Source organism: Zeus faber, assembly GCF_960531495.2.
Source record: "Zeus faber genome assembly, chromosome: 15".
Lineage (NCBI taxonomy): Eukaryota > Metazoa > Chordata > Actinopteri > Zeiformes > Zeidae > Zeus > Zeus faber.
Genome location: NC_137194.1, coordinates 30666710 through 30690653, shown reverse-complemented (window position 1 = coordinate 30690653; position 23944 = coordinate 30666710). Strand labels below are relative to the sequence as shown.

Genomic DNA, 23944 nt, shown 5'->3' with positions numbered 1-23944 from the left:
CCCCTTCCGGTTCCGGTGACATCTTCGCTTGTGCGCTGTTGCTGCTGTTTTTGCTGCTGCTATTGTTGCTGCTGGTACAGTAGCTGCTAGTGTTGTTATTGCTGCTGGTGGTGTTGTTGGTGCAGCTAATCTTATACCTTAACTGGTGTTTTGGTTGCTGCTGCTAACCTTATACCTAAACTTAATCATCTCTCACCTTATTTCTTAACCTAATCATCTCGAACATTATACCTAAACATAACAATCCCTAAACTTATACCTAAACTTAACCATCTCTAACCTTTTACCCTAATTTAAATATCTCTAACTTTGTACCTCAACTCAACATCTCTAACATCTCTAACCTGAGTAACTTTTCCGGTTCCGGTAAAAGCTACCACTTCCGGTTCCGGTGAGATCTTTGCATGTGTGTTGCTGTTGTTGCTGCTGGTGTCGATGTTGCTGCTATTTCTGTTGCTGTGGTTGTTTCTGTTGTGATATTAGTTAGAGGATCATAAGAAGGATGTGTTTTCAGAGAGAGAGAGAGTCAAAAAGATCTCCCTCCCGAGGTCTGATTGAAAACTTGACCCGTAACTTAGGGTCGCTAATTAAAGGAATTTAAGCAGTGTTTGATCTGTCTTTACCATGCTGTTTTGAACAACTGCTGCAATTTCAGCAAGAGTGTTCACCCTGGTCTTTCTGAAACGCTGCTTGATAAGTCCAAAGCACCAGTCTGGTGAAAACTTGTGGCCTACTATAGGAAGTCGAGATGCGTTGGTGCAACTTATGCACTGTACACCAAGCACAGTACCACAGCATGAAGTTGTTTTTGTTCTGTCCACTACAGTTGTCACAGTGAAGGTCTACCTCAGTCTCTCCAAGACCGTAGTCTTGGAAGAAGTGGTGCAGCTAACTTATCGCAGCGTTGTTGCCTTTGCTGAATGACATACCTTCGTCCACCAGGTAGTTGACTTGCTGTGGTATTCCCTCACAGCAGACACCAAAAAGGCCACATTTGCGAGCTACACTGGGCCTGGCTGAAGGGGATCTGATGGATAATGAACCTGAAAAGATAAATAAAGGCCTTAAGAAAAAATGTAATCAACAGAAAAAGTGCAAAAGCAATGTTCGGTCTGTCAGGTTCTGGAATGTAGTGGGTGTGTGGGGTACTTAGCACCATTGACTGCCTTTCACCTAGGAATGTTAATCGTTGACCAACCCATATTTAATTTTTGCTGCAGCCTTTTGTCAACCCCTTTCATGTAACTCTCTCCACAATGAATAGCCAAATTTTACATAATTTCTTTAGACCATGTACTAACCTGTTGAGCAAAGTCAAAACTGTAGTGAATCTTGATGTGGTTGCTCGCAGGTTGAACATGACCACCCGAAGATAGGTTGATGTGCTCACAAATGTACTTGGAGTCCTTGATCATGGAGTTGTACACCTCCCTCTCTGAGTGCACAAGCTGCAGATGTTGCTCCTGCTTCCTCAGCTTGGCACATTTCAAAGCCAATGGCAGATTGACACTTCTGTAGACCTTGAAAATAACAGGAAAAGTTATTATATATATTCGTTCCCAGCAGAGGATAAACAGCATTTGATGGGAGAAAACAAAATGCAGAGAAAAAAATCCATACCTGGTAGTTGTTTTTCTAACTGCCAACATAGATCGGAAATGGGTTTGTAGCTTGTGATGTGGGGCAGCATTTTAGACCAGATGTCACTGAATGATGAATGCTGCATTGTCCTCCTCTCTAAAAGAAAATAAAAATAGACATTACCTTAAGACATATCTCTGTGTGAGTAGGGTGATCTATCTATCTATCTATCTATCTATCTATCTATCTATCTATCTATCTATCTATCTATCTATCTATCTATCTATCTAGCTATCTATCTATAGGGGCAACTCAACCTACCTGTAGGGATCAGTGCTTACTGTAGTTGCGCCACACAGAAATCTTTGTGACACAGGATGGCAATAGCTTTCCAGCGAAGTTTTTATGATTCGGATGGCATCCCGGCAACACAACAACATGGTCTGCAGCGTTTGTCGTATTTCCTTGTGCTGTAGAAATCGCTTGTTTTCTCGTGGACCACTCTTCCTTACACGAAATTGCGAAAATACATCACATTAAGCAGGAAATAAGCACATCGATATGTTAGCTAGAGATGTAGGCTTACAGCCTATAACAGGATGGCACCGTTGTGATAAAATGATAATTACCCGTGAATGAAGAGAAACGAAGCTCTGCAGATTTGTACATCATCCAGCCGGTACTGGGTCCACTGCCTCTTTCTTTTGGTTGGCATTTTCATGTTGTCTGAAGTCATTTCACTGCGTCTCCCATTGCAGAATAGCTGCCACATGATTAACATGTCTGTTTCCTGCTTTGCTGGGGGCTCATAAATGCCACCCTCTTGACAGGTGTCATTGTCACAAGATGATCAATGTTATTCACTTCATCTGTCAGTGGTTTTAATGTTGTGGCTGATCGGTGTATGTCTTAAATAAACATTTTGTCAAAATATTACTTCATCAGCAAGATAAATGCAAAGTTGATTTGTTTTAAATTATTTTCCATTATCCTTTATTGTATATTTCACCTTTTCACTATTTTTCCCCAGAAAATATAAACATTTTCCATTTTTATATTTCTATATTTTGGTTCTATTGTATTTTGTATATTGTAAGTATTATATATAACTGCCTATTGTTATTTTACGTGAGCTGCTGGGACACAGCAATTTCCTTTTGTGGATGAAAAAAGTATCTATCTATCTATCCATCTAAATATTCACTAGATTCGTTCTTTTCCCAGGGAGGGAAGATTCCCATTCGATGGACAGCTCCTGAGGCCATCCAGTATAGGAAGTTCACCTCCTCCAGTGACAGCTGGAGCTATGGCATTGTAATGTGGGAAGTAATGTCGTATGGAGAACGGCCCTACTGGGACATGAGCAACCAAGATGTAAGTATGGTGATGTGGTCATACAGACGCTTGGCATGTCTAACACAAAATCAAAGCATACATTTTACATTTCACATTTGTCCAATCCACCAGGCTTTTATGAAGGTAAACATGTTGCAAAATGCAAGAGTTTGTAGAATAGGATGTGAGAATCTGTAGAACAAAAATTTTAACTTGTATATTGAATCTGAACTTTTATATTGAAATTTTAACTCACAGAAAATATTCATACACCTGTGTTCTGAATTTCAAGTGACAGAAAAAAAATCACAAATGTGTAATTTGATATTTGGATGAATATATCAGGGTTTTTTTACTTTAAGCTGTTACTTTAAGCCATTACAACTACAAATCTAGGATCATCTTGCCTGTCATGCTCCTGCCCAAGTATGCTTCTCGTCTGTCCCAAAATTTTAATCCCACTCACATTAGCTTCGAACACACACATTGGCACACCAATCCTACTCCGAACAACACTCCATCGGACCAGGGTCTGCGAGACAGGAGGGGTGCGAGTCATTTGGGTTCAACTTGCCTGATGGACTTGCACCCCCAACCCCGCAATTTTAACTGCAGTTACCAACAGCATACAGTGGAGTCCTGACGGCTTGGGCCTGGTGGCTTGGGATGTGCTGCAACCTGGGAGGGCTGCAGAGAGCACCGCCGGGTGCCTTCTGGGGTGCTTGTCGTTGTGGGTGTGGGGGGCGGCTGTTGGCCTTTTGTTCTGCGGCGGGGCTTCTCTGCGGCAGGCGCCCCAGGTGCTGGGGGTGGTGGAGGGCCTGTATACCCGGCGGCCTACCGGCATCGCCAGGGGGGGTGTAACTGCCGTGCTGGGCACTTGCTGCTACGTGTATGGTCACTTGGCACTCACGCCGGGCGGGGCGCCTGGTCGGCTGCAGTGTGGCGGGCCCCCCCCCCCTCCTTGTGGGTGGTAGTGGGCGTCTTGCCGGCCTGCCCGTGGGGCGGGCAGCTCGGGCGGGGTGTCGGTCTGTCACCATGGGGCCGTGATCTGCAGGGCGGGGTACCCGGGGATCTTCTGCAGCCAGGGGTTGTCCGCGGGGCTGTGGAGTTCGGGGGGCTTTGGGGCCCCTTACTCTGCTTGGTGGTGCCGCAACATAATACCGACCTTCTACACCAGTACCAATGGGGATAAGGCATGTACACTCACCGGTGGACATCTTACACACACACACACCCACGCACGCACGCACGCACGTCTGCTTGGAGTGCAGCCCAGCAACCTCTCCTCTCCTTTCCTCCCTCATTTACTGCCATAACTTTGACAGGAAGAGGCCACGTGAACAGTTGTAGTTCCAGTTTTCCTGGACTTAATTCAGTTTTTCAATACATGTTGTCATCCAATGTTCATGTTTTTGTGTAAATGTTGTTAATTTGTCTCACCGTGGTGATTCTCCCCCTCTTGGAGTAGTGATCAGTTGTTTATAGACCCAAACATGATAAATAGTTCTCCAAAGAGGGGGGTTGGTGGTGGCTCTCCATAACCAAAACTGTGCTCTTGTCATTCTACAGGGCATCCACAGGACAGAGTTATTGCAGCAGTTCTTGATGATTTAAGAATTAATAAAGAGTTGCATTGCAGGTTCAGAACTTGTAACTCCTCTTGCAGACTAAGTCTGTCCTGGATGCAAATGGCATACAAATACTCTGTTGTATGCCCAGCATGCTGACAGCACAGGTTAAAAAAAAAAAACAATAAATAAAAAATAAAATCTCGGATCACAGCCTCTCAAATTTTTAGTACAAGCACATTTCTGTTATCACAACCTCTCAAATTGCTCATTACAACTTCATAAAATGTCGAATCTGTGGTCCTTGACTGTTGCAACACCTCTTGCGAGAAGCCTGTTTCAAAACTAACTTTGATACCTGTTCAGTAACTGTCGACGCGCATGTGTGTGTGTGTGTGGGGGGGGTGCAGTAAGTCTTGACCAATCACAAGACAGGAGGGAGTTTTTAGCACTGATCACAATCTCTTGTCACGATAATTAACCGTAGTAAAGCTGGCCCGATATTCAGATATTCAACAGACATTCGTCCGGATCTCACAGAGGAGAGCAGCTGATGGCATCCCCGGAATGAGGTGCAGCTTCGCGGACAGCGGCAGCGCTGAGAGTCGGTCGCTGTATCAATGGTCTATTATGCACCGGCTACAAAATACACAACACAATTTTAAAATTTAAAATGCTTTTCTGTCATGTGACTCAGGTATTAATTTTACCTGCACAAATTAAATATTTTGATTATTTTTTACCTACTTTGGTAGGCTTATTTAATTTAAGCGCAAAATTGTTGCATAACAGGCATGTTTTTCTTACCGGCTACGGTCTCCCAGAAGCATCAATGTTGATGAGACAGGAGGAATATTGAACAAAACAGCAATTGAAATGTTTTTGTACACATAGTTTGATAGCAAGTTTTATGTCTAAAATACAGGCAATGCTTTTATTAGTTATTGTATGAAAAATATAAATGAATCTTTGTGATTTCTGTTTATTACTTGTTTAAAAAAACATAACATGTATCACATCTATGATCTCCAACTCTGCATACACTTTAAATTAAACAAAGTCTTGCAGTTATCCAGTGTGGTGTGGGGGTGGTGTGGTTTAAGCAGCCACACCTGTCTTAGGTCTAGGTAATTGGGCCCGAGATCAATGTGGTTGTATGCCTGTTGCTCGTTAGAGTATTCAACAAGCAACCGGTAAAACCCCCATTCCTACAAAGACATCCAGTTAAAAGGTATTAAACATTTATAGTAGTCTTCCATAAATAACTTAAATAACTTTGAATATAATTGAAATGTGGGCTACAGCTGTAATTGTTGAAATTGGACAGTGGGATATGTTTGTACTGTACTGCGTTACTTCTACTTATTTGAATTCAAAATAGGTCTTGATTGATAAGTAAATCTGACAGCATCTCATTGTATCTCTGGTACAATGTAGGCTCATATAAAGCACATTTAAATTGGTTGCACACTTTATATTATTATTATTATTATTATTAATAATAATAATAATAATGATAATAATAATAATAATAATAATAATAATAATAATAATAATAATGAGCATGCTGTGAAGAGACGGGAGCATGCTGTGATCTCAAAAGAAGACGGAAGTGAGTACAGATCCACCATGGCGGCGCCCAGCTGCACAAACAAAAATACAGACAATCTGCTCCAACTCAGACAAATAACAAAGTGAATTGCAAAATATATATTTAAAGAAAAAAAAAGCACAAAAGTGGAGGACCTCGGGGATCATATTGATTATTGATATAACAAGTACATGATGGAAGAGGAACAATCCAGTGAAAAGGAAGAAGGCAGACTCTGTACCAACACTGACGTTTTAATATCCAGCGCTTTAGAGGTTTACATTTACATTTACATTTAGTCATTTGGCAGACGCTTTTATCCAAAGCGACTTACAAGGGAGAATAACATTCAGCTACATTGCGACAGAGATTAGTGTAACAACAACATTGGTGTAACAATAAATACTGCAAGGTGGTGCAAAGTAATTGTAGATTAGGACAGGAGGTACTCACTGAAGAGCTGGGTCTTCAGGTGCTTCTTAAAGACAGAGAGGGAGGTCCCCGCTCTGGTCATTTTTGGCAGCTCGTTCCACCAACGTGGAACTACAAATGAGAATAGCCTGGATTGCCGTGGCTGTATGGCCGGCAGAGCCAGGCGACGCTCATTTGACGAGCGCAGCATCCGGGGGGCAACATGTGCTCTTACAAGAGCATTTAAGTAGGCGGGAGCATTCCCAACAATCACTCTGTAGGCCAGCATAAGAGACTTGAACTTGATGCGGGCGGCTGCAGGTAACCAGTGGAGCTCGATGAGCAGCGGAGTGACATGTGCCCTCTTTGGCTGGTTGAACACCAGTCGCGCCGCCGCATTCTGTATCATCTGAAGTGGCTTCACCGCACAGGCCGGCAAGCCTGTTAAGAGGGCATTGCAGTAGTCGAGACGGGACATCACCAAGGTTTGTACCAGCAGTTGAGTGGCATATTGGGTCAGGTACGGCCTGACTTTTCGGATGTTGAGTAGTGCGAAGCGGCAGGACCGGGAGACTGCGGCAACATGGTCCGAGAATGTCAGTTGGTCATCAATAATGACACCAAGATTCCTTGCAGCCTTGGTAGGAACAAGAGATAGAGAGTCGATTTTAATATCAATGTTGTGATAAATACCTTGTTTGGCCGGGAAGACCAGCAGTTCCGTTTTCGCCAGATTTAGTTGAAGATGATAATCCTTCATCCATGTGGATATGTCAGTGAGACAATCCGAGATCCGCGTCGAGATAGTAGGGTCGTCTGGCGGGAAGGACAGATAGAGTTGAGTATCATCCGCATAGCAGTGATATGAAAAGCCATGTGAGCGGATGATCGGGCCCAGTGAGGTGGTGTATATGGCAAAGAGGAGGGGTCCTAGCACCGAGCCTTGGGGCACCCCTGTGGTGAGGTTGTGAGGCACAGACAGCTGGCCTCGCCATGTCACACTGAACGAGCGCCCAGTAAGGTAAGATTCGAACCAGGAAAGTGCACTGCCCGTTATGCCCATGCTTGAGAGTATGGACAGGAGTATGCAATGATTGACAGTGTCAAAAGCAGCTGATAAGTCTAGCAGAATGAGGACCGAGGATTTGGCAGCAGCTCTAGCAGTTTTTAAGGCCTCTGTCACAGACAACAGGGCTGTTTCAGTGGAGTGACCACTTTTGAAGCCAGATTGAAGTGTATCAAGAAGGTTGTTTCTTGACAGGTACTCTGTAACCTGTCTAGAGACCGCCCTCTCTAAGGTTTTGGAAAGGAATGGGAGGAGAGAGACCGGCCGATAGTTTCCTACTTGATTGGGATCGAGTGAGGGTTTTTTGAGCAGTGGTGCGACCCGAGCCGCTTTGAAAGCGGAAGGGAAAGTGCCGGAAGTTAGGGAAGAATTAATCACATGTGTGATTGCCGGGGTGATAGTCGGTGATATGGCTCGAAGGAGGTTGGATGGGATCGGATCTAGCGGACAGGTAGTGGGACGGCTACATGTTAGTAGTTTAGATACCTCACTTTCAGCGAGGGGGGTGAAACCAGGGAACGATGAGCCTAGGGCTGGAGAAGACAGGTTGTGAGTAAGTTGTTTAGTGAATTGGCTGCTGATGGCTGCCACTTTGTTAGTAAAAAAGGAGGCAAGGCAGTCGGCAGTGAGGTTAGTAGCTGGGGGAGGTGGTGGAGGGTAAAGCAGAGACTTGAAGGTGGCGAATAACTTACGTGTGTCTGTGGCACCGTTGATCCTATCGTTGAAGAAGGCCTTCTTGGCAGCAGTGATGCTGGAGGAGAAGGAGGACAGCAGTGTCTGGTAGCTAGCAAGATCCTCAGTTGTTTTGGATTTGTGCCATTTCCTCTCGGCTGCTCTGAGGTCGGTGCGCGTTGTCCGGAGGGTGTCAGTCAGCCAAGGGTGCGACTGGGTTGAACGAGCAGGTCTGGTGGATAGTGGACACAGGCTATCCAGACATGAGCTCAAGGTGGAGCAGAGGGAGTCAGTGGCATCATTAACCTGCAGAGAGGAGAAAGTGCCGTGGGGTGGAAGAGAAGAGGAGAGCACAGAGGAGAAGTGGGTGGGAGACAAGTTGCGGAGATTGCTGCGGATAGTAACCATGGGTGGGGAGGTGGGGGGTTGTTTTGGTAGCTGGACATTGAAGTGGATGAAGAAGTGGTCGGAGAGATGAAGAGGAGTGACCCATAGGTTGTCGGTGGTACAGCTCCGAGCAAGAATGAGATCAAGCTCTTTGCCAGCCTTGTGAGTCGGTGGAGTCGGGATCTGTCTTAGGTCGAACGAGCGAACCAAAGACAGGAAGTCAAGTGTCAGTTAGTTTAGTGTTTTGGATGAGACAAGAAGCTGGACATGCTTGGTCCACTTCTCTGAGACATTTCCGAGATGAAAGCCAGCCTTCATTTCATTCACTGCACGGTTAGAGAGATGCAAAAAGACAACGCGGATCTAAAAACCTCCGAAGCGTCTCACAACGGAGATGGAGGTTTTAAAAAAATGTAATAAAATAATGAAAGAGCCAATCCTGGATATCCAATCCAGAAGTATGCGGGACCACCTCATCTTTTCTGGGATCCCAGAGAGCAACACAGATTTCCTCCACACCACCTTGAAACTCCTGACGGACACCGTGAAGCAGATCACCCTCTACCTGCTTCACCAACTGGGACACTGCATGGGGAACTGTCCCCGCTCCATCATTGCTAAGTATAACACCTCAAGCACAAGGATCTGGTTAAAAGCAAAGGACGAGAACTGAAAGGAATCACGCTGGGTATGAATTACCAATTCCTGCTGGAGGTCAATGATCGACAGAAGGTGCTCTACCCCATCCTGAAGGAGAACTGGCAGAAGGGCATTATATATCACTGGTTGTTGATAAACTTTATATTGACAGTCTGTTATTCACACCCTGGTTATTCTGTTAATTATGTATGTATTCTGGTAATTATAAATCCAAGATGTAGAAATTTGGATCCTATCTATGTCAGGATTGAAAATATTGCTCACTCTCATCTCACCTTCCTATTCCTTCCCTCCCTGCTTCTCTCATCACTCTCACTCTCTATTCAGTCTCTCACTATATTGTTTGTATGTCCAACTCTGCAATGTTCTATGTTTATCTTTGTCAATTTGTCATTTGTTTGTGTGGATATGTATCTCTACAAACTTCCTGCAATACTAGGACAGTAAAAAGGAATGTAAAGGAGGATAACTCAGACTTATCTATGGGAAAACATGGGCACGGGAGTATAGGTAGTGCCTTGGATGCACTGTGCAAATGCATGGGAAACTACAAATCCACATACATTACCCCCTTACTAACCTCAATGACATCCATTAAGTTTGTGAGTTGGAATTGGAGAGGTTTGGGCTCACCAGTTAAACGTATCAAAATCCTAGATCACCTCAACAGGATTAACCTCAGCTTGTGGTACTGCAAGAAACTCACCTAAGTGCATCTGAGCATCTTAAACTCAAAGCTAAATGGGTTAATCAGATGTTTTCTGCATCATCCAACTAAAAAGAAATAGGTGTTTCTATATTGATCAATAAACGTAACTCATATTAGAATAAAACCACGATATCTGACACAGAAGGGTGTTACATAATGAATAACAGAATTTTAGGTAACATCAAATTAACCATAGCTAGTATTTATGGCCCCGATGAGTGTCTGATATAGGATATAATCATTCACAATATTTTTCCTAAGCTCTTAGAATTCTCTGACTCAATTATTATACTGGGAGGGGACTTCCGGGAAGTTTAGACCATTCACAAAACAGAAATAATCGCAAGCCCTGGCGTTCGTCGGGCACAATATAAAACAATATATGAGTGATTTTGCTCTTGGCAATTGTTGGCGATCAAGTAATCCACATAATACAGAATACACATATTATTCACCACCCCATCAAAGCTTCTATAGAATTGACTTTTCCTTGACAAGTAACTCTGTAATGTCCAAAATCACTAATCCTGAAATCAACCCTATTTTAATCTCCGATCACGGGCCGATTAATTTCAACCTCATAAATGAAACCAACCGAAACCTTCTCAGCAGGTGGCAGTTTAACACCTCCCTTTTGACAGATAAATAATTGAACCATTTATTTTCCAGAGAATGGACTTCCTTCATTGAACTGAATGACTCCCCAGAAATATCACCATCCTTACTTTGGGAAACAGCTAAGGCAGTTCTAAAAGGTAGTATTATTTCATTCTCTACTCACAAGAAAAATAAAGGACAAGAATGCCAAAATAAACTTGAACAACGATTAAAAGACTTGCACTCCCAACAAGCCCACTCACCCACTGAGCAAATCCGAATGAGATCCGGACAATTACATCTCAACTTGATAATATCATCCATCAAAAGACACAATTCTTCATGCAACGAACAAGAGCGAATTATTTTGAATTCAATGACAAATCAGGTAAATTTATTGCCAATCAATTGAAACGTGATAGAGAAAAATCACTTATTACAGCCATCAAAGATCCACAGGGGAGGATAACACACACCCCGCTAGACATCAATAATATATTCAGACTTTATTAATAAGCTAAATCACTCAGATAATGAATCAAATATATCAAACATTAGCTCATTCCTCGATGATATTGACCTTCCTAAACTCTCCACAGAGCAGGCTACCACATTAGATCAACCACTTACTCCAGAAGAACTCAGGAAAGCTCCCTTGTCTTCGCCCAACAATAAATCACCTGGATCAGATGGCTACCCAGTGGAATTCTAGAAACACTTCTGGCCACTTATATCCCCATTATTGGTCAGAATGGTTACAAAGGTCAAGTCAACCTCCACCATGCCTCCGCACATGAATACTGCTTTTATTTCAGTTTTGCTCAAACCCAATAAGGACCCAACCCTCACCTCCAGTTATAGACTCATAAGCCTAAATAATTAAAGATTATTAGTAATACATTAACCAACAGAATTGAAAAAGTAATTCATTCATAATTCACCCATACAGGCTTTGTCAAGTCCGGCAATATCCGCTGTTTATTCAGTCTGATCAGCATATCTCAAAGGAACAACTTAAATATTGTTATTGCCTCTTTAGATGCCGAAAAAGCATTTGACAGCTGGGATCAACCTGACTACTTGTTGAACTTGTCCCTTTTCCACCCTCAGCAAATTTGGCTTTGGAGAGTCACTCATTCAATGGATCAGAATCCTGTACAACTTACCATCTGTTTCTGTCATCACCAATGGTTACACCTAACAGCGTTTCACTCTATAACGTGGCACAAGACAAGGATGTCCGCGCTCTCCCCTTTACTATTCGCCATCTTTATTGAACCCCTCGTATTGGCCATCCATCCAAACAGTAATATCATTGGCATCCAAACAGGAAACTCTGTTCACAAAATCAGTTTGTATGCAGACAATATTTTATTGTATTTATGAACCCAATATCATCCCTACCGAAAGAGTTCAAACTTATACCTAAATTCACAGCTATCTTTATTATTCTACTATTCAATAAACTTGACTATGGTCTTACCACTCAGTGAGGAGGACTGATATGCTGTCACCCAGAAAATTCCCTTAATCATCACAATGGGCAACATTGGCTACCTTGGTATTGACATCTCCACCAATCTGTCAGATTTGTTTACCCTTAACTTTTCTCCATTGCTCAAATCAATCGAGGAAGACCTCACTCGATGGAACAACCTACCCATCTCACTAATTCGTAGGATAGCAGCAGTGAAAATGAATATACTACCAAAAATAAACTATATATTTTCAATTACCCCAGTCCAACCAACAGTACATTGGTTTAATACTCTAGACTGAATAATCAATAAATTCTATTGGAAATGCAAGACACCAAAAGTTAAACTAGCAACACTGCAAAAATAAAAAGACTGTGGAGGACTAGCAGCCCCAAACTTCAGATACTACTACTCAGCGAAGCATCTTCAATTTATAATTAAATGGTTACAACCAGAGCAACAATTGGGGCATGGATGGCGAGACATTGAACAAACAGAATGTCAGGATTTATCAATGTCCGATCTCTCATTCCTTACTGAATCAATAAGGAAACATAATTGCTTTAAAAACCCATTAATTGAAACAACTCTGTCAGCCTGGTGGAAATTCCTCAAACTCAGTGGTTACACTATATCTCCAAACAAATTCTTGCATAAACCCGGATTTTCTGGTTAAAAACAGGCCAATAATCTTCAGGTCTTGGAAAAGACAAGGAATTACTCATCTGGAACACATTATTGAAAACAATTCAATTTATATCCTTCCCAACCTTAATCCAAAGGTATAATATCCTTCCTTAAATTCCTTCAACTACAAGTCTCTAAAAGTTCAAATCAAATTGAGGAACAACATCCTACAACCAACTCCGATGATTGAACATCTTACTCATATACTGTAGGTAATTAAAAAAATCTATATACAAACTTATTAAAAACAGATGACGTTTTATCTTTACCTACCATGGAATGGGAAAGAGACCTTGCTGTTTCCACCGATATAAACCTGTGGAAGATTATTTGCACCTTTTCTATGACCTATAATTCCAAAATGCAACTCATCAAATATAAGATTCTGCACAGAGCTCATCACCCAACACAAAATGTTCAAAATGTGTTATGTGGATAAAGACGTTTGCTTTCATTGTTCCTGTAATACCAGAGATGACTACTTTCATTCCATCTGGCTCTGCCCACCTATCCAAACAAAGGTGGATAGGTGCTTGGGGCTCGCGTCTAGGCTGCGTTGGAGTGGGCCTTGCTCTTATATGGGGCGCAGGTGGGCGGGGGTCCCGCCGGCTTGCGGCTCGGGCGGAGTGTCGATCTGTCGGCGCGGGACCTGATCCAGGCCTGTGGTCCGTGCCTGGTGCCGCAACCCGGGTTCTGTGCCTGCACCTGTCTTGTGCCTGCACATGGGGTAGGGCTGTATGTGTGCGCCTCAGGAGTGCGGGGTCTCCTCATGCTCCCTGGGACTGGGTTATGCTCCTCAGGGCCGGGCCTGGTGGTAGCTCCGCGTGCTTTCGGCTTCTCTTGGGGCGGGGGGGGGGGTGTTCTGTTGCTGTAGGGTGGCGTGCCCAATTGGAGCTTTCCTGTAGCTGTGGGGTGTCTATGCGGCTGCAGCACTCAGGGGTGGCTTCGGGGCCCTTTCCACTGCTTGGAGGCACAACTTAATACCGACCTTATACACCAGAACGAATTGGGATAAGTCCTGTACACTCACCAGTGGACACACACACACACACACACACACACAGGCGGCCTCATCACAGCCGCGTGCACGCCACCGGCACCTGCTTTGAACGCACCCCAGCACCCTCCTGGTTGCATCCCTCTCCTTTTCTTCCTCATTTACTGCCATAACTATGACAGGACGAGGCCACATGCCCAACTGCTGTTCCAGTTTTCCTGAACCTAATTAAGTCTGTTTTTTCGATAAATGTTGTCATCCAATGTTTATGTTTTTGCGTGTACATGTTGTTTATGTTTTTCCATGTACATCTTGTTGTTTGGTTCTATGTTTATTTGTCCCACCCGTGGTGATTCTCCCCCTCTTGGAGTAGTGATTAGTTGTTTATAGGCCCAAACTTGCTAAAATAGTTCACCATCGGTCCACTATCGGTGGCAGTTCTGTAGAACAAAAAACTGTGCTCTTGTCATCCTACAGGACATCCACAGGAGAGAGTTATTGCAGCACTTCTTGACGATTTAAGAATTATTAAAGAGTTGCATTGCAGTTTGAGAACTTGAACTCCACTTGAAGACTAACTAAAACACAAATTAAAAACACCAGACTCTGAAATAGGGTCGCCATACCTGAAACAAACATCCAAAAAAAAATTTAACTGGTTCCCTGGAACACCATGGTCGACAGGCTTCCTTCTCCCAGAGCGACGATGCAGACTCCCCTCCTCTCTTCTGGAGGGGGGGGCCTTGAGCTGCAGTGTTGGCCTTCCAGAGGACTTGGTTACCGGAACACCACGGTCGACCGGCTTCCTTCCCCCAGAGCAAAGATGCGACTCCCCTCCTTTCTTCTGGAGCATGGGACCTCGAACTGTTGTGTTGGCTGGTGAAGGCATGGCCAGTCTTGGCTGTCACTGGCTGCATGGAGGGGTGGCCTGGCTGCTGGGCTGCTGACTGGTCCCAGCGATGGCTGCTGGGCAGAGAAGCTAGCTGCCAGCTAGGTAGGGGGCGTGGCTAACCACAGGTGGTTGCCAACCATCTGTGGTGGTTTCTGCACATGTTTCTCCCGCAGTCCTCCGCTGGACCCCCTAGGTGCTGTGCTGCCAGTTGGGAGAGGGTTGGTTCTGGGGCCGCCCGTTAAACCGCTGGCGGCTTCAGGGCATATGTGAACGGCCCTTCTGTGTCCCTTCCTTGTGCCGGAGAGTCCCTGTTCAGGTGCCAGTGTGGCTGTTTTGCCACCATACGCCACCCAAGTGGTGTTTTCAGGGCCCTCCGGCACAGAGACAGATGACAGGGGGTTGTAAACAACAGTTTATTGTAGAGAGTGGGCTAGCTGGAATTAGCCCAGGAGCGAATGAACATGTCATGACACAGGCTCCTATCCTGAGTGTGGGGGCTTTAACCTGTTGCTCGTTAGACCAACCAACGAGCAACAGTTATGCAGCTACCCTGATCCCAATCACCTAGATCCACATCCGGTGTGGCAGCTCAACTCACCATCCCCACACCACACATACACATACTCTCTGTTGTATGCCCAGCATGCTGACAGCACAGATTAAAAATAATAACAATAATAATAATAACAATAATAATAATAATAATAATAATAACCTTCATTTGTGTAGCACCTCTCATACACGACATGAAACTCAAAGTGCTTTACACTAAGAAAGAATGTCAGCAAATACTAACAATAAAAGCCACAAAAGCAATGCTATAAATGAATTTACAAAGTAGGATAATAAAATAATTTAAAGAATTAAATAAATTAAGAATTTAATTCACAGAGTCTTGGATTTTACTGTCATGACACCAGAAATGTATGACAAGTCGTTTGAACCCTGACCAGAGGTCGTCTTTCAAAGTTCAATTGTTTTTTTGTCATATGAATGAGAACAGGTCTTAATGCTTTATTTTAATCTACATGTTGCACAGCTTTGTAATTTCAAAATGGGAGCTGTTTTTTTTATTTACATTTTTTAAATTACAAAGTTGAATAGCTTTGTAATGAAGCACTCAAACTAGGTCTATGTAATTATGGTTTAAAGTTAATTGTCAAATACTAAACAATGTAATAACAATAAATATAATATGATAACAAATAACAATGCAAGCATTATTACCAGTAATGAGATTCTTAGTCTCAGAGCCAATTCAACTTTACATAACAGGTAAAATAAGGGTAAAGTAGTGATTAAAATTAAACAGTGTTAAAAAACAGAATTTAAAGAGTATTTAAACAGTTAATTAAAAAAAAAAAAATTGAAATCTAAAAGGGAAAGAAGTAGTGAAAATTATATAAAAGTATTTACCTAAAAGAAGGACAAAATAAAATGCAGACAATAATGACAGTGAGTCAACTTGATAGTGGATATCTTAAATAGTCGTGGGCCACAACTATGCAGTGTCATACTGAATGGTAAGATAGACACAGTGTTGCAAGACAAAAACTGCAATGTACTACTAAGAAGTAAGACAAAACAGTCTTCTAGTGTTTGGCCTTTTGATTTCCAAATGAGGGTTTTTGAACTATCAAATTTTTATTTTACTTAAAGTAATTGTGAAATATCACAACAAATCCCTGCATTTGAGCCTCTGTCGGAGAATCGGTCCCCCATCACCCCCCCCCCCCCCCCCCCCCACCTCATTTAATAGATTGATTTTCCAAATTCCAAATAACAACAATGGCACAATAAAAAAATCAATCAATAAAAATCAATCAAATATAATCAACACCGGGGACATAATAATTTGTACAAACCTTAAAGAGACAACAGTATATGGGTCCTTCTGAACACTGAAGATTGTTTTACTGTTGATACAGTTTAAACTCCATGGTTTACTTCACGGATTCACGGATAGTTGCCAACTACTAAATAAATCGCCATATGATAGTAAACTGGATATTTGATTCCCCTTCTACAGAGAGGTATTTTCACCTCAGTGAGAAAAGGGTGGATTGCTCCCTTGAGTGTGGAGATTTTTGTCAATGGGTCTGTGTTTGCATGTACAGTATATGGGTTAGGTGTGAGGGCTTACAGACCTGTTGGGTGACACAATGATCAGCCATGAAGTGCAAACAAAGAGATGGCCCAAGGCTTTACCTGCGGTCTGCTTCAGTAGTCACTCAAAAATGTGTACTTCGGCAATTAGAGACAAGTACTACCCTTTTGTGAACGTTATAGACTGGGAGGCTCTGATATAAATGATTATTAAAAAAAAACAAAGTAGGAAGCAATAGGTAAAACAAACACAAAGGGTGAAGCAGCAATAACGATAAAAATTATCTCATACAGTCAATAGTCATAATGCACAGATGGTCAATTACACTTGTGTGTGTGTGTGTGTGCATTAGTTTTCATTCTGAAAAGCAACAGGGATCGATAGATACTAATATTATTCTTCAAATTAGTATTTCCATAGAGTAGTAGTAATAAGTAATAATAACTTATAAGCACAGGGTAGGACAAAAAAACCCTGCTCCTATTTTCAGAGTTAGGTTTACCTTTCACACAATGAGTTGAAGATAACAAATTGTTGAAGATAGCGCAGTTGTATTCATGAATGTATCAGTTTACAGTAAAGCAGCGAAAATGTACATCATGCTTAACTGGCATACTGTACACATGCTGTATAACAGGCATCAGTAGTTCATCCTTGGATTTTCCCCGAACCCTGGTCTTAATCTGAGAGGCTTAAGCCTTTATTTGTTTGTGTTGACCACACCCCTGGCATTTATTAGCGGCCTGGTTTTTATTTTAGTAACCGTTTATATTTGAGGAAATATGGTAACTCAAATACATGAATTACCTTATCTTCTTAACCTTTCTTTGCTATTATGTACATTAACACCTCAATGCTATTTGTTGTTGTTTTCATGTCATTCATTGTCTCAAGATCATTCAATCATCGCAGAGAACACAAAGGAATGTTTTTTAGAAAGTTTTGTGTTTATTTTATTCAAGCAAAGTATGGAACCAGATAAGAATGGCAAACTTTTATTTTCTATATGTGTATGTGTGCGTGTATAAATGTATGTATATGTGTGTGTGTGTGTGTGTGTGTGTGTGTGTGTGTATATATATATATATATATACACAGTATATAGGAGTGGGAATATATATTATCTGGGACCTCACAATACAAAGCAACGTGTTCTCGCACATGAGTTGACTCCCTGAGGGGCACTAAGACCTGGGGGAGCTCCCCGAGTACCTGGCAATGGTACTGGTGACGCGGATGTGACACGGATGTCATCCAATGGGGTTTCAGCACGAGTTTTCGTGTTGTATTTACTCCTTAACCTTCATCTTGCCGGTCCAATAAAATTTGTAGAATCTTCACTCATATTAGATCTTCAACATATAATTTAAATGTTTGTTTCCACTTTCGTAAAGCACGGGCTCGCTTGCTCTGGGATTTACCCGTTCATTCAATTAACGTTGTGAAATGAAATAAATACATAGACAATAAAAATACTATTTTATTTGATTATTTGTCATGTTTTTTTTACTATAATCACAGGCAGGATCCGAGCACGAATCCGACGCTATCCCTGCATGGGTCAGCCACGCCCCAATCACGGATCTGCCTGTCCCTGTCATGTTCCAGCTGCCCTTTCCAAGTGGCTCCTACTGTACTACCTGTTTCCTCTACCTTCCGTCCAAACCTTTGCCTGATTACCTGGACCCTGATTCTCTGCCTGTTCCCTGCTGGATTAGTTTGCCTTCTCTGACTGATGTCCTGGTTTTGACCTCTGCCTGTTTTTTGTAATAAACCTTTTGGACTTTAACTTCTTACCTTATTGTTTTTGTGTCATGCTTATGGGTTCACATCCATTCTGATTCAGTGAATGTAACACTTTTCAAACACTCTTCAGTGGCTTTAATATAAGCAATGTACCCATGTTTTTGTGCAAACCCCTTTTTATTGGACACCGCCCCTTTAGGTCATCAATGCTATAGAGCAGGACTACAGGTTGCCGCCCCCTATGGATTGTCCCAGTGCACTGCACCAGTTGATGCTGGACTGCTGGCAGAAGGATCGCAACAACCGGCCTAAGTTCAGCCAGATCGTCAGCACTCTGGACAAGATGATCCGCAATCCCAGTAGCCTCAAAGCCATGTCGCCGCTTTCATCAAGGTATACTGTAGCACATACATACTGCCCTGTTATGGGAGATTGGGCATAGTTTCAGTCCAAATTTGAAGCTTGGAGTGCCAGTTCTCCAGTGAATCTTTGAAATCTACAAATATGTACCAAGTTTTGATAGTTAACAACACACTTAACATTAAAACAGCGACCATATGTTCCCTGTTCTGATGTTCCCCATGTTCTACACGACTTTCAGAATCCTAACTGGGGTGCTCACACTACAAGATCCCTTTTCTTAAATTATTTTTGTCTTGCGGACGTGGTGTTGTTCACACTACATGATCCTACACTTGCTGAAAACCATGTGACTTTGCTAAAAGTAAAGAAACAAAAAATTTAATGGAGCTTTATAACGAGGAAAGATTTGCTATTTTACAAGTTGCCTGCCTACAAAAGAAAAACTGAATTTGGAGGAGGGGGTTGGGGAGAAATTATTATAAATTAAATTATTATAAATTATGTCATAAATAGTGAAGTGCAATGAAAATACCTAATATTATTTTGTTTGAATATACATTACATGTATTTCATATACATTTCCATACTACTACTCCTCCTGGTGTCCTCTCACCATGTGTCTTGCGCTCTCATTGGCTGTAGTTCTTCGCTGCTCTCATTGACGGTCACAAAACTTACTAGATATCTTTCAGACCTCTGCGACGCGCCGAGAGGGTTTGGCAATCTCTTGTATCGTGTCTTTTTTTTGACCTATGATGTCAGTAGGTTGGGCTTACAACACAAGGTATTTGCATCCCATTGCATCTAAGAAGAGATCTGCAAGTGGAGTTAAAATTCCACCTGTGTGTGTGTGTGTGTGTGTGTGTGTGTGTGTGTGTCTGTGTCTGTGTGTGTGTGTGTGTGTGTGTGTGTGTGTGTGTGTGTGTGTGTGTGTGTGTGTGCAGGATTGGTCTCAATTAGTTGTGGTGTATGAGGTCAGAATTATATATATTGTATGTATAATATATCGTAGTGCCTCTAAGCAGCGGAAAATACCTTGCAGCCACCCATGAGCCCTTGCAGCATCTTTGCACAGTTCACACATAGCGAACGTCGCTAAGGGGTGCGAGCGCCAATTTGACTCTGATATGGGGCTTTTGTCAGTGATCTCCAAAAACTGTCTGTGAGTGGAAAATTAGGGCTACAATTATGCAGTCTAAATCCGGCTTTAGTGACTTTGAATGTGCAATTTACAAACTGACTCTCCAGACACTAATCTTAGAAGTAGAGGTGGTCCCTGGGGGGTAGACTATGGCTATCCACTCCTCCTATCAGTTATAATAGGTTAAGTGCAGAGAATTTGCGGGTAGATCCGAAAATGTACCCACTAATCTTACTTACCAATAAAGATTATATTTGATTTGTGATGCAAGTGCAAAGTGTGAGTAAATAAATATGATGGTGTATATAGTTAAATACAATGAAATATAACAACAACAGTTTGAGAGTCTGCCCACCACATTTAATTTCTTGAAATGACTGAATGTTCACCTTGTGTTTTTTCCTCTCTGTTGCAGTGTGCATTTACCCTTGCTGGACCGCAGCACTCCAGATTTTTCTTCTTTTACTACAGTAGACGAGTGGCTGGATGCTATCAAAATGGGCCAGTACAAGGAGAACTTTGCGAATGAAGGCTTCACCAGCTTTGATGTGGTGTCTCAAATGACCATGGAGTAAGTCAGCCCTTTGTTTTTAAATATTTATTCATATTTTGCAATTGCAACTTTTTTTCACTTGAGAAAATCCTTTCCTTCAAAATAAAATGAACTACAAATATTTCTCAAGATATTTTGAACTTCATTAAAAATAATTTGCATTACAAGCAACACATTGATTAATTTAAAGAATTGGACATACATCTCTTAATGGCATCATGAGTAAAGGTAAGGGTCAGGTTATCTCAAAATTTTGATTACTGTTTATACGTTGTTTAAGTCTCCCAAGATTCATTTCTGGCTTATTTGAAAAAAAATATGAATGATTTGAAAAGTTTTGATTGGGTCTAGGGAATTGATTTGATTTTGAATATTTGGTTCCAAGTTAACAAGGTTAACAAGCCCCCCCCCCCCCCTTCCACTAGTGACATTCTCAGAGTGGAGGTTACATTGGCCGGCCACCAGAAGAAAATCTTCAACAGTGTCCAGTCCATGAGGGCCCAGATGAACCAAATTACCTCAGTGGAAGTCTGATTCTGAAGGGACACACCCCCCTCCTCCCCACGAGGCCCTCATCCCTGCCGCTGTTGGACCTCCTCGCATTTCTTGCCCCAGTGCGACACAGAAACCCACACACAAGATAACTGCCAAAGCTTCCAAAGCTCACTTTTCAAATTTGTTACAAGAATGGATCACTCAGAACTCATCGTTGGATTTGTGAGGTCACGTCAATTAGACAACATCTGGTCGAGATAGCTACGTTTTTTTCTCGTATGCACTGGAAAATAAGAACTCAGAAAGATCATTTCTTTTTATAGTTATTGAGTGTTTGTCAGTAGGTACAGTACAGTTCAGTTACTTTCCTTGATTCAACCGAAGAACGGAGTTTCTTTCTGTTGCCAGGTGTTTTTTTTGTACAATACACACATGTGGTTACATACAACAATACATGTGTAAATTCGTTGCATTTTTTTGTACATCAGAGATTCTAGTCGTGCAAAGTTTTTGCACCGCACTGTGCTCTGAACACTCTGTGTCCAACATGGTGTAATATGTATTACATGCTGCATATTTGTACTATAAGTAAAAAAAAAAGACAGCTTCTCGAACATACCACTTTCTGCACATCGCGGGTTGATGATGAGAGTGCATAGACATTTTAACCAGCACCTTGCCCTCACTCACAATGCATCGCGAAAATTACTTGCCAGTGTATAGTACGTTGACATTTTACCGGATGCTGTATGTCATCCTGGTACTTTTTTGCATAGTTTTTTGCAAGTATTCAGTTTCAGCGTTTCAGACATAATAAACACTAGTTTGGTGTACTAAATAGCTAACATACTATTTAGTACGTCAGTTGTATTTCAGTTGAGTAGCAGAGTTGAATATGCTATGGCATAGTTTGTGACTGTGGTCATTTGTGAATCCTGGTGGTTGACTTGATCTGGGGAGGATTTCTACTTTTTGAACCTGGAAGTTCCACCTGGACCCTAAACCGTTATTTTGCTGCTACAAAAAGGCAATCGGAACTGTTGAATAAAATCAGTCACCTGAAAATTCCGGTCTTGGGTAAAGTAGCATATTGACATTGAACCTTGTGTTTTTTCCCTAGAAACATGTTTTAACTACCAGGACTTGACAAAATAAAAAAATGGGCCCCTCTTTGGTGTTTTGGTTACATGGTACGAGGTGGGGGAAAAGTGTGCCAAAGCCAGTGGAAAGGACAAATGTGACACGAGTAACTTCTGTGCTTTTTCTGGCCCTCCCATTGTAAACAGTATAAACCAAAGCATGACCAAGAAGCACATCCACCCTCTGCCAATGATTGCTGATCATGTCACATGCTGCATTTCTATGGCACGCGACTTTCAAGTGTTGTATGGTTGTATTGTATGATGATGACAGTACATTAAGGCACTGCATACTTTATTCAGGAAAAAAAGGGGTCTTCTGACTGAATCATCAGCCATTTTTGACTAATTGTTTTGTTTCATTGTTGTTCCTTATTGATGTTGATTCCAAGACCGGGAAGAACTGAAGGCACCTGCCCTTTAAAAGAGCCTTTTTTTTTAAGGCAGCAGATGAGAAAACGGCCCTAAATAAATCACATATACTTGTTCACACTTCTGCAATTGGGCACAAAGACTCTCAAGTGCTGCTTTCGCACATGAACTCCGGATAATGACAATGAGGTCCAGACATTGTCTGGAGTTGCCCTTTCACACATGTAGCTCACAACCAGAGATTGTCCATGTCAAACACGTTTACACCAACCTGGAAGTACTCCGTTTATTTAGGCCAGGGGCAGATCCTGGGTAGAGCGTGCAGGAGGCAGGATGTGATACATGATGCTGCAGAGTTTACAGCACACCCAAAATGGCAGACAAGGCTCAGCAATTGTGACTTTTTTGCGTTGATACTCCATGGATTTGCACATATCCTCAATATAAATGAAAGAGTGGAAAGGAATATAATGGAAAGCAGAAATGAGTACAAAGCAGGTACATGAGGTGTCGTACATGAACATCCGCACAAAGTTAAATTACTGGCGCATGATAGAGACCTCATCAACACGCGACACGCCCACTTGCTTGCTGTGAATTCTCTGGACAATCACTTGCTCTGTTCACACATACTGCTCATTTGGACATTGAGCAGACTTTATACTCGGGTGCTGGCTGGGTAAAGACTGGTTAATGTCCGGTCCAACTGATTCGGACATTTCCCTTCACACATACAGCTCATCTCCAGAAGCAGGTAGAACTAAAATCTTTTCAAACTAACAAACTTAATTTAAACTATCAAATAATTTTGATTGTGCACACACAAATGGGCATCGTCCACACAGGGCACATAAATGGGAAAGGACTTAAACACGCTAAAACACTGCACTTTGAGAAATACATTTTTATTTATTTATTTTTTACTATGTGACTTTTTGACTATGTTTTTTGCTTTTGTACGTGTTCAACACTGTTACACATACGATATGCGATAGAATATACAGTTCTGCACATATATTTTACATTACAGAAATCGTGAATTCAGACAGTCCACTGTGCAGAGAGTGATTGACGGTAAAGGGTTTTTTTTTGGAAATGAGCTTCGCTGTACCTCTTCCTCTTGCCGCTCTCACCTTTCCATAATCTTCTGTCAATGTACTGTACCTTGAAGAGGACGTTTATAAGACGTTTTTAAGGTAGTTCCGCCTGCCACATGCCATCCGAGTGGCGTTTTCAGGGCCCACTGACACAGATACACAGGCAATGATGGCAAAAACACCAGTTTATTGGAGAGAGTGGCAAGATGGAGACTTGTCATGACATGACAGAGGCTCTCCTGTGTGTGTCTGTGTGGGGATGGGTGATTTACCTGTTGCTCGTTGATTGCGCTGACCCCA

At 42.2% G+C, this 23944-nt stretch overlaps 1 protein-coding gene across 1 annotated transcript in view; it reads left to right on the top strand.

The window, feature by feature from the left end:
- Positions 1-21075, top strand: part of ephb2a (eph receptor B2a) — a gene marked incomplete at both ends in the record, with an annotated part of 141791 nt that extends 120716 nt beyond the window's left edge. The window contains 4 exons of the mRNA XM_080015371.1: positions 2806-2955; positions 18684-18877; positions 20404-20559; positions 20967-21075. Of these exons, the coding sequence (XP_079871497.1) occupies positions 2806-2955; positions 18684-18877; positions 20404-20559; positions 20967-21075 (609 nt within the window). The remainder of the gene's footprint in view (positions 1-2805; positions 2956-18683; positions 18878-20403; positions 20560-20966) is intronic.
- Between the last annotated feature and the right edge of the window lie 2869 nt (positions 21076-23944).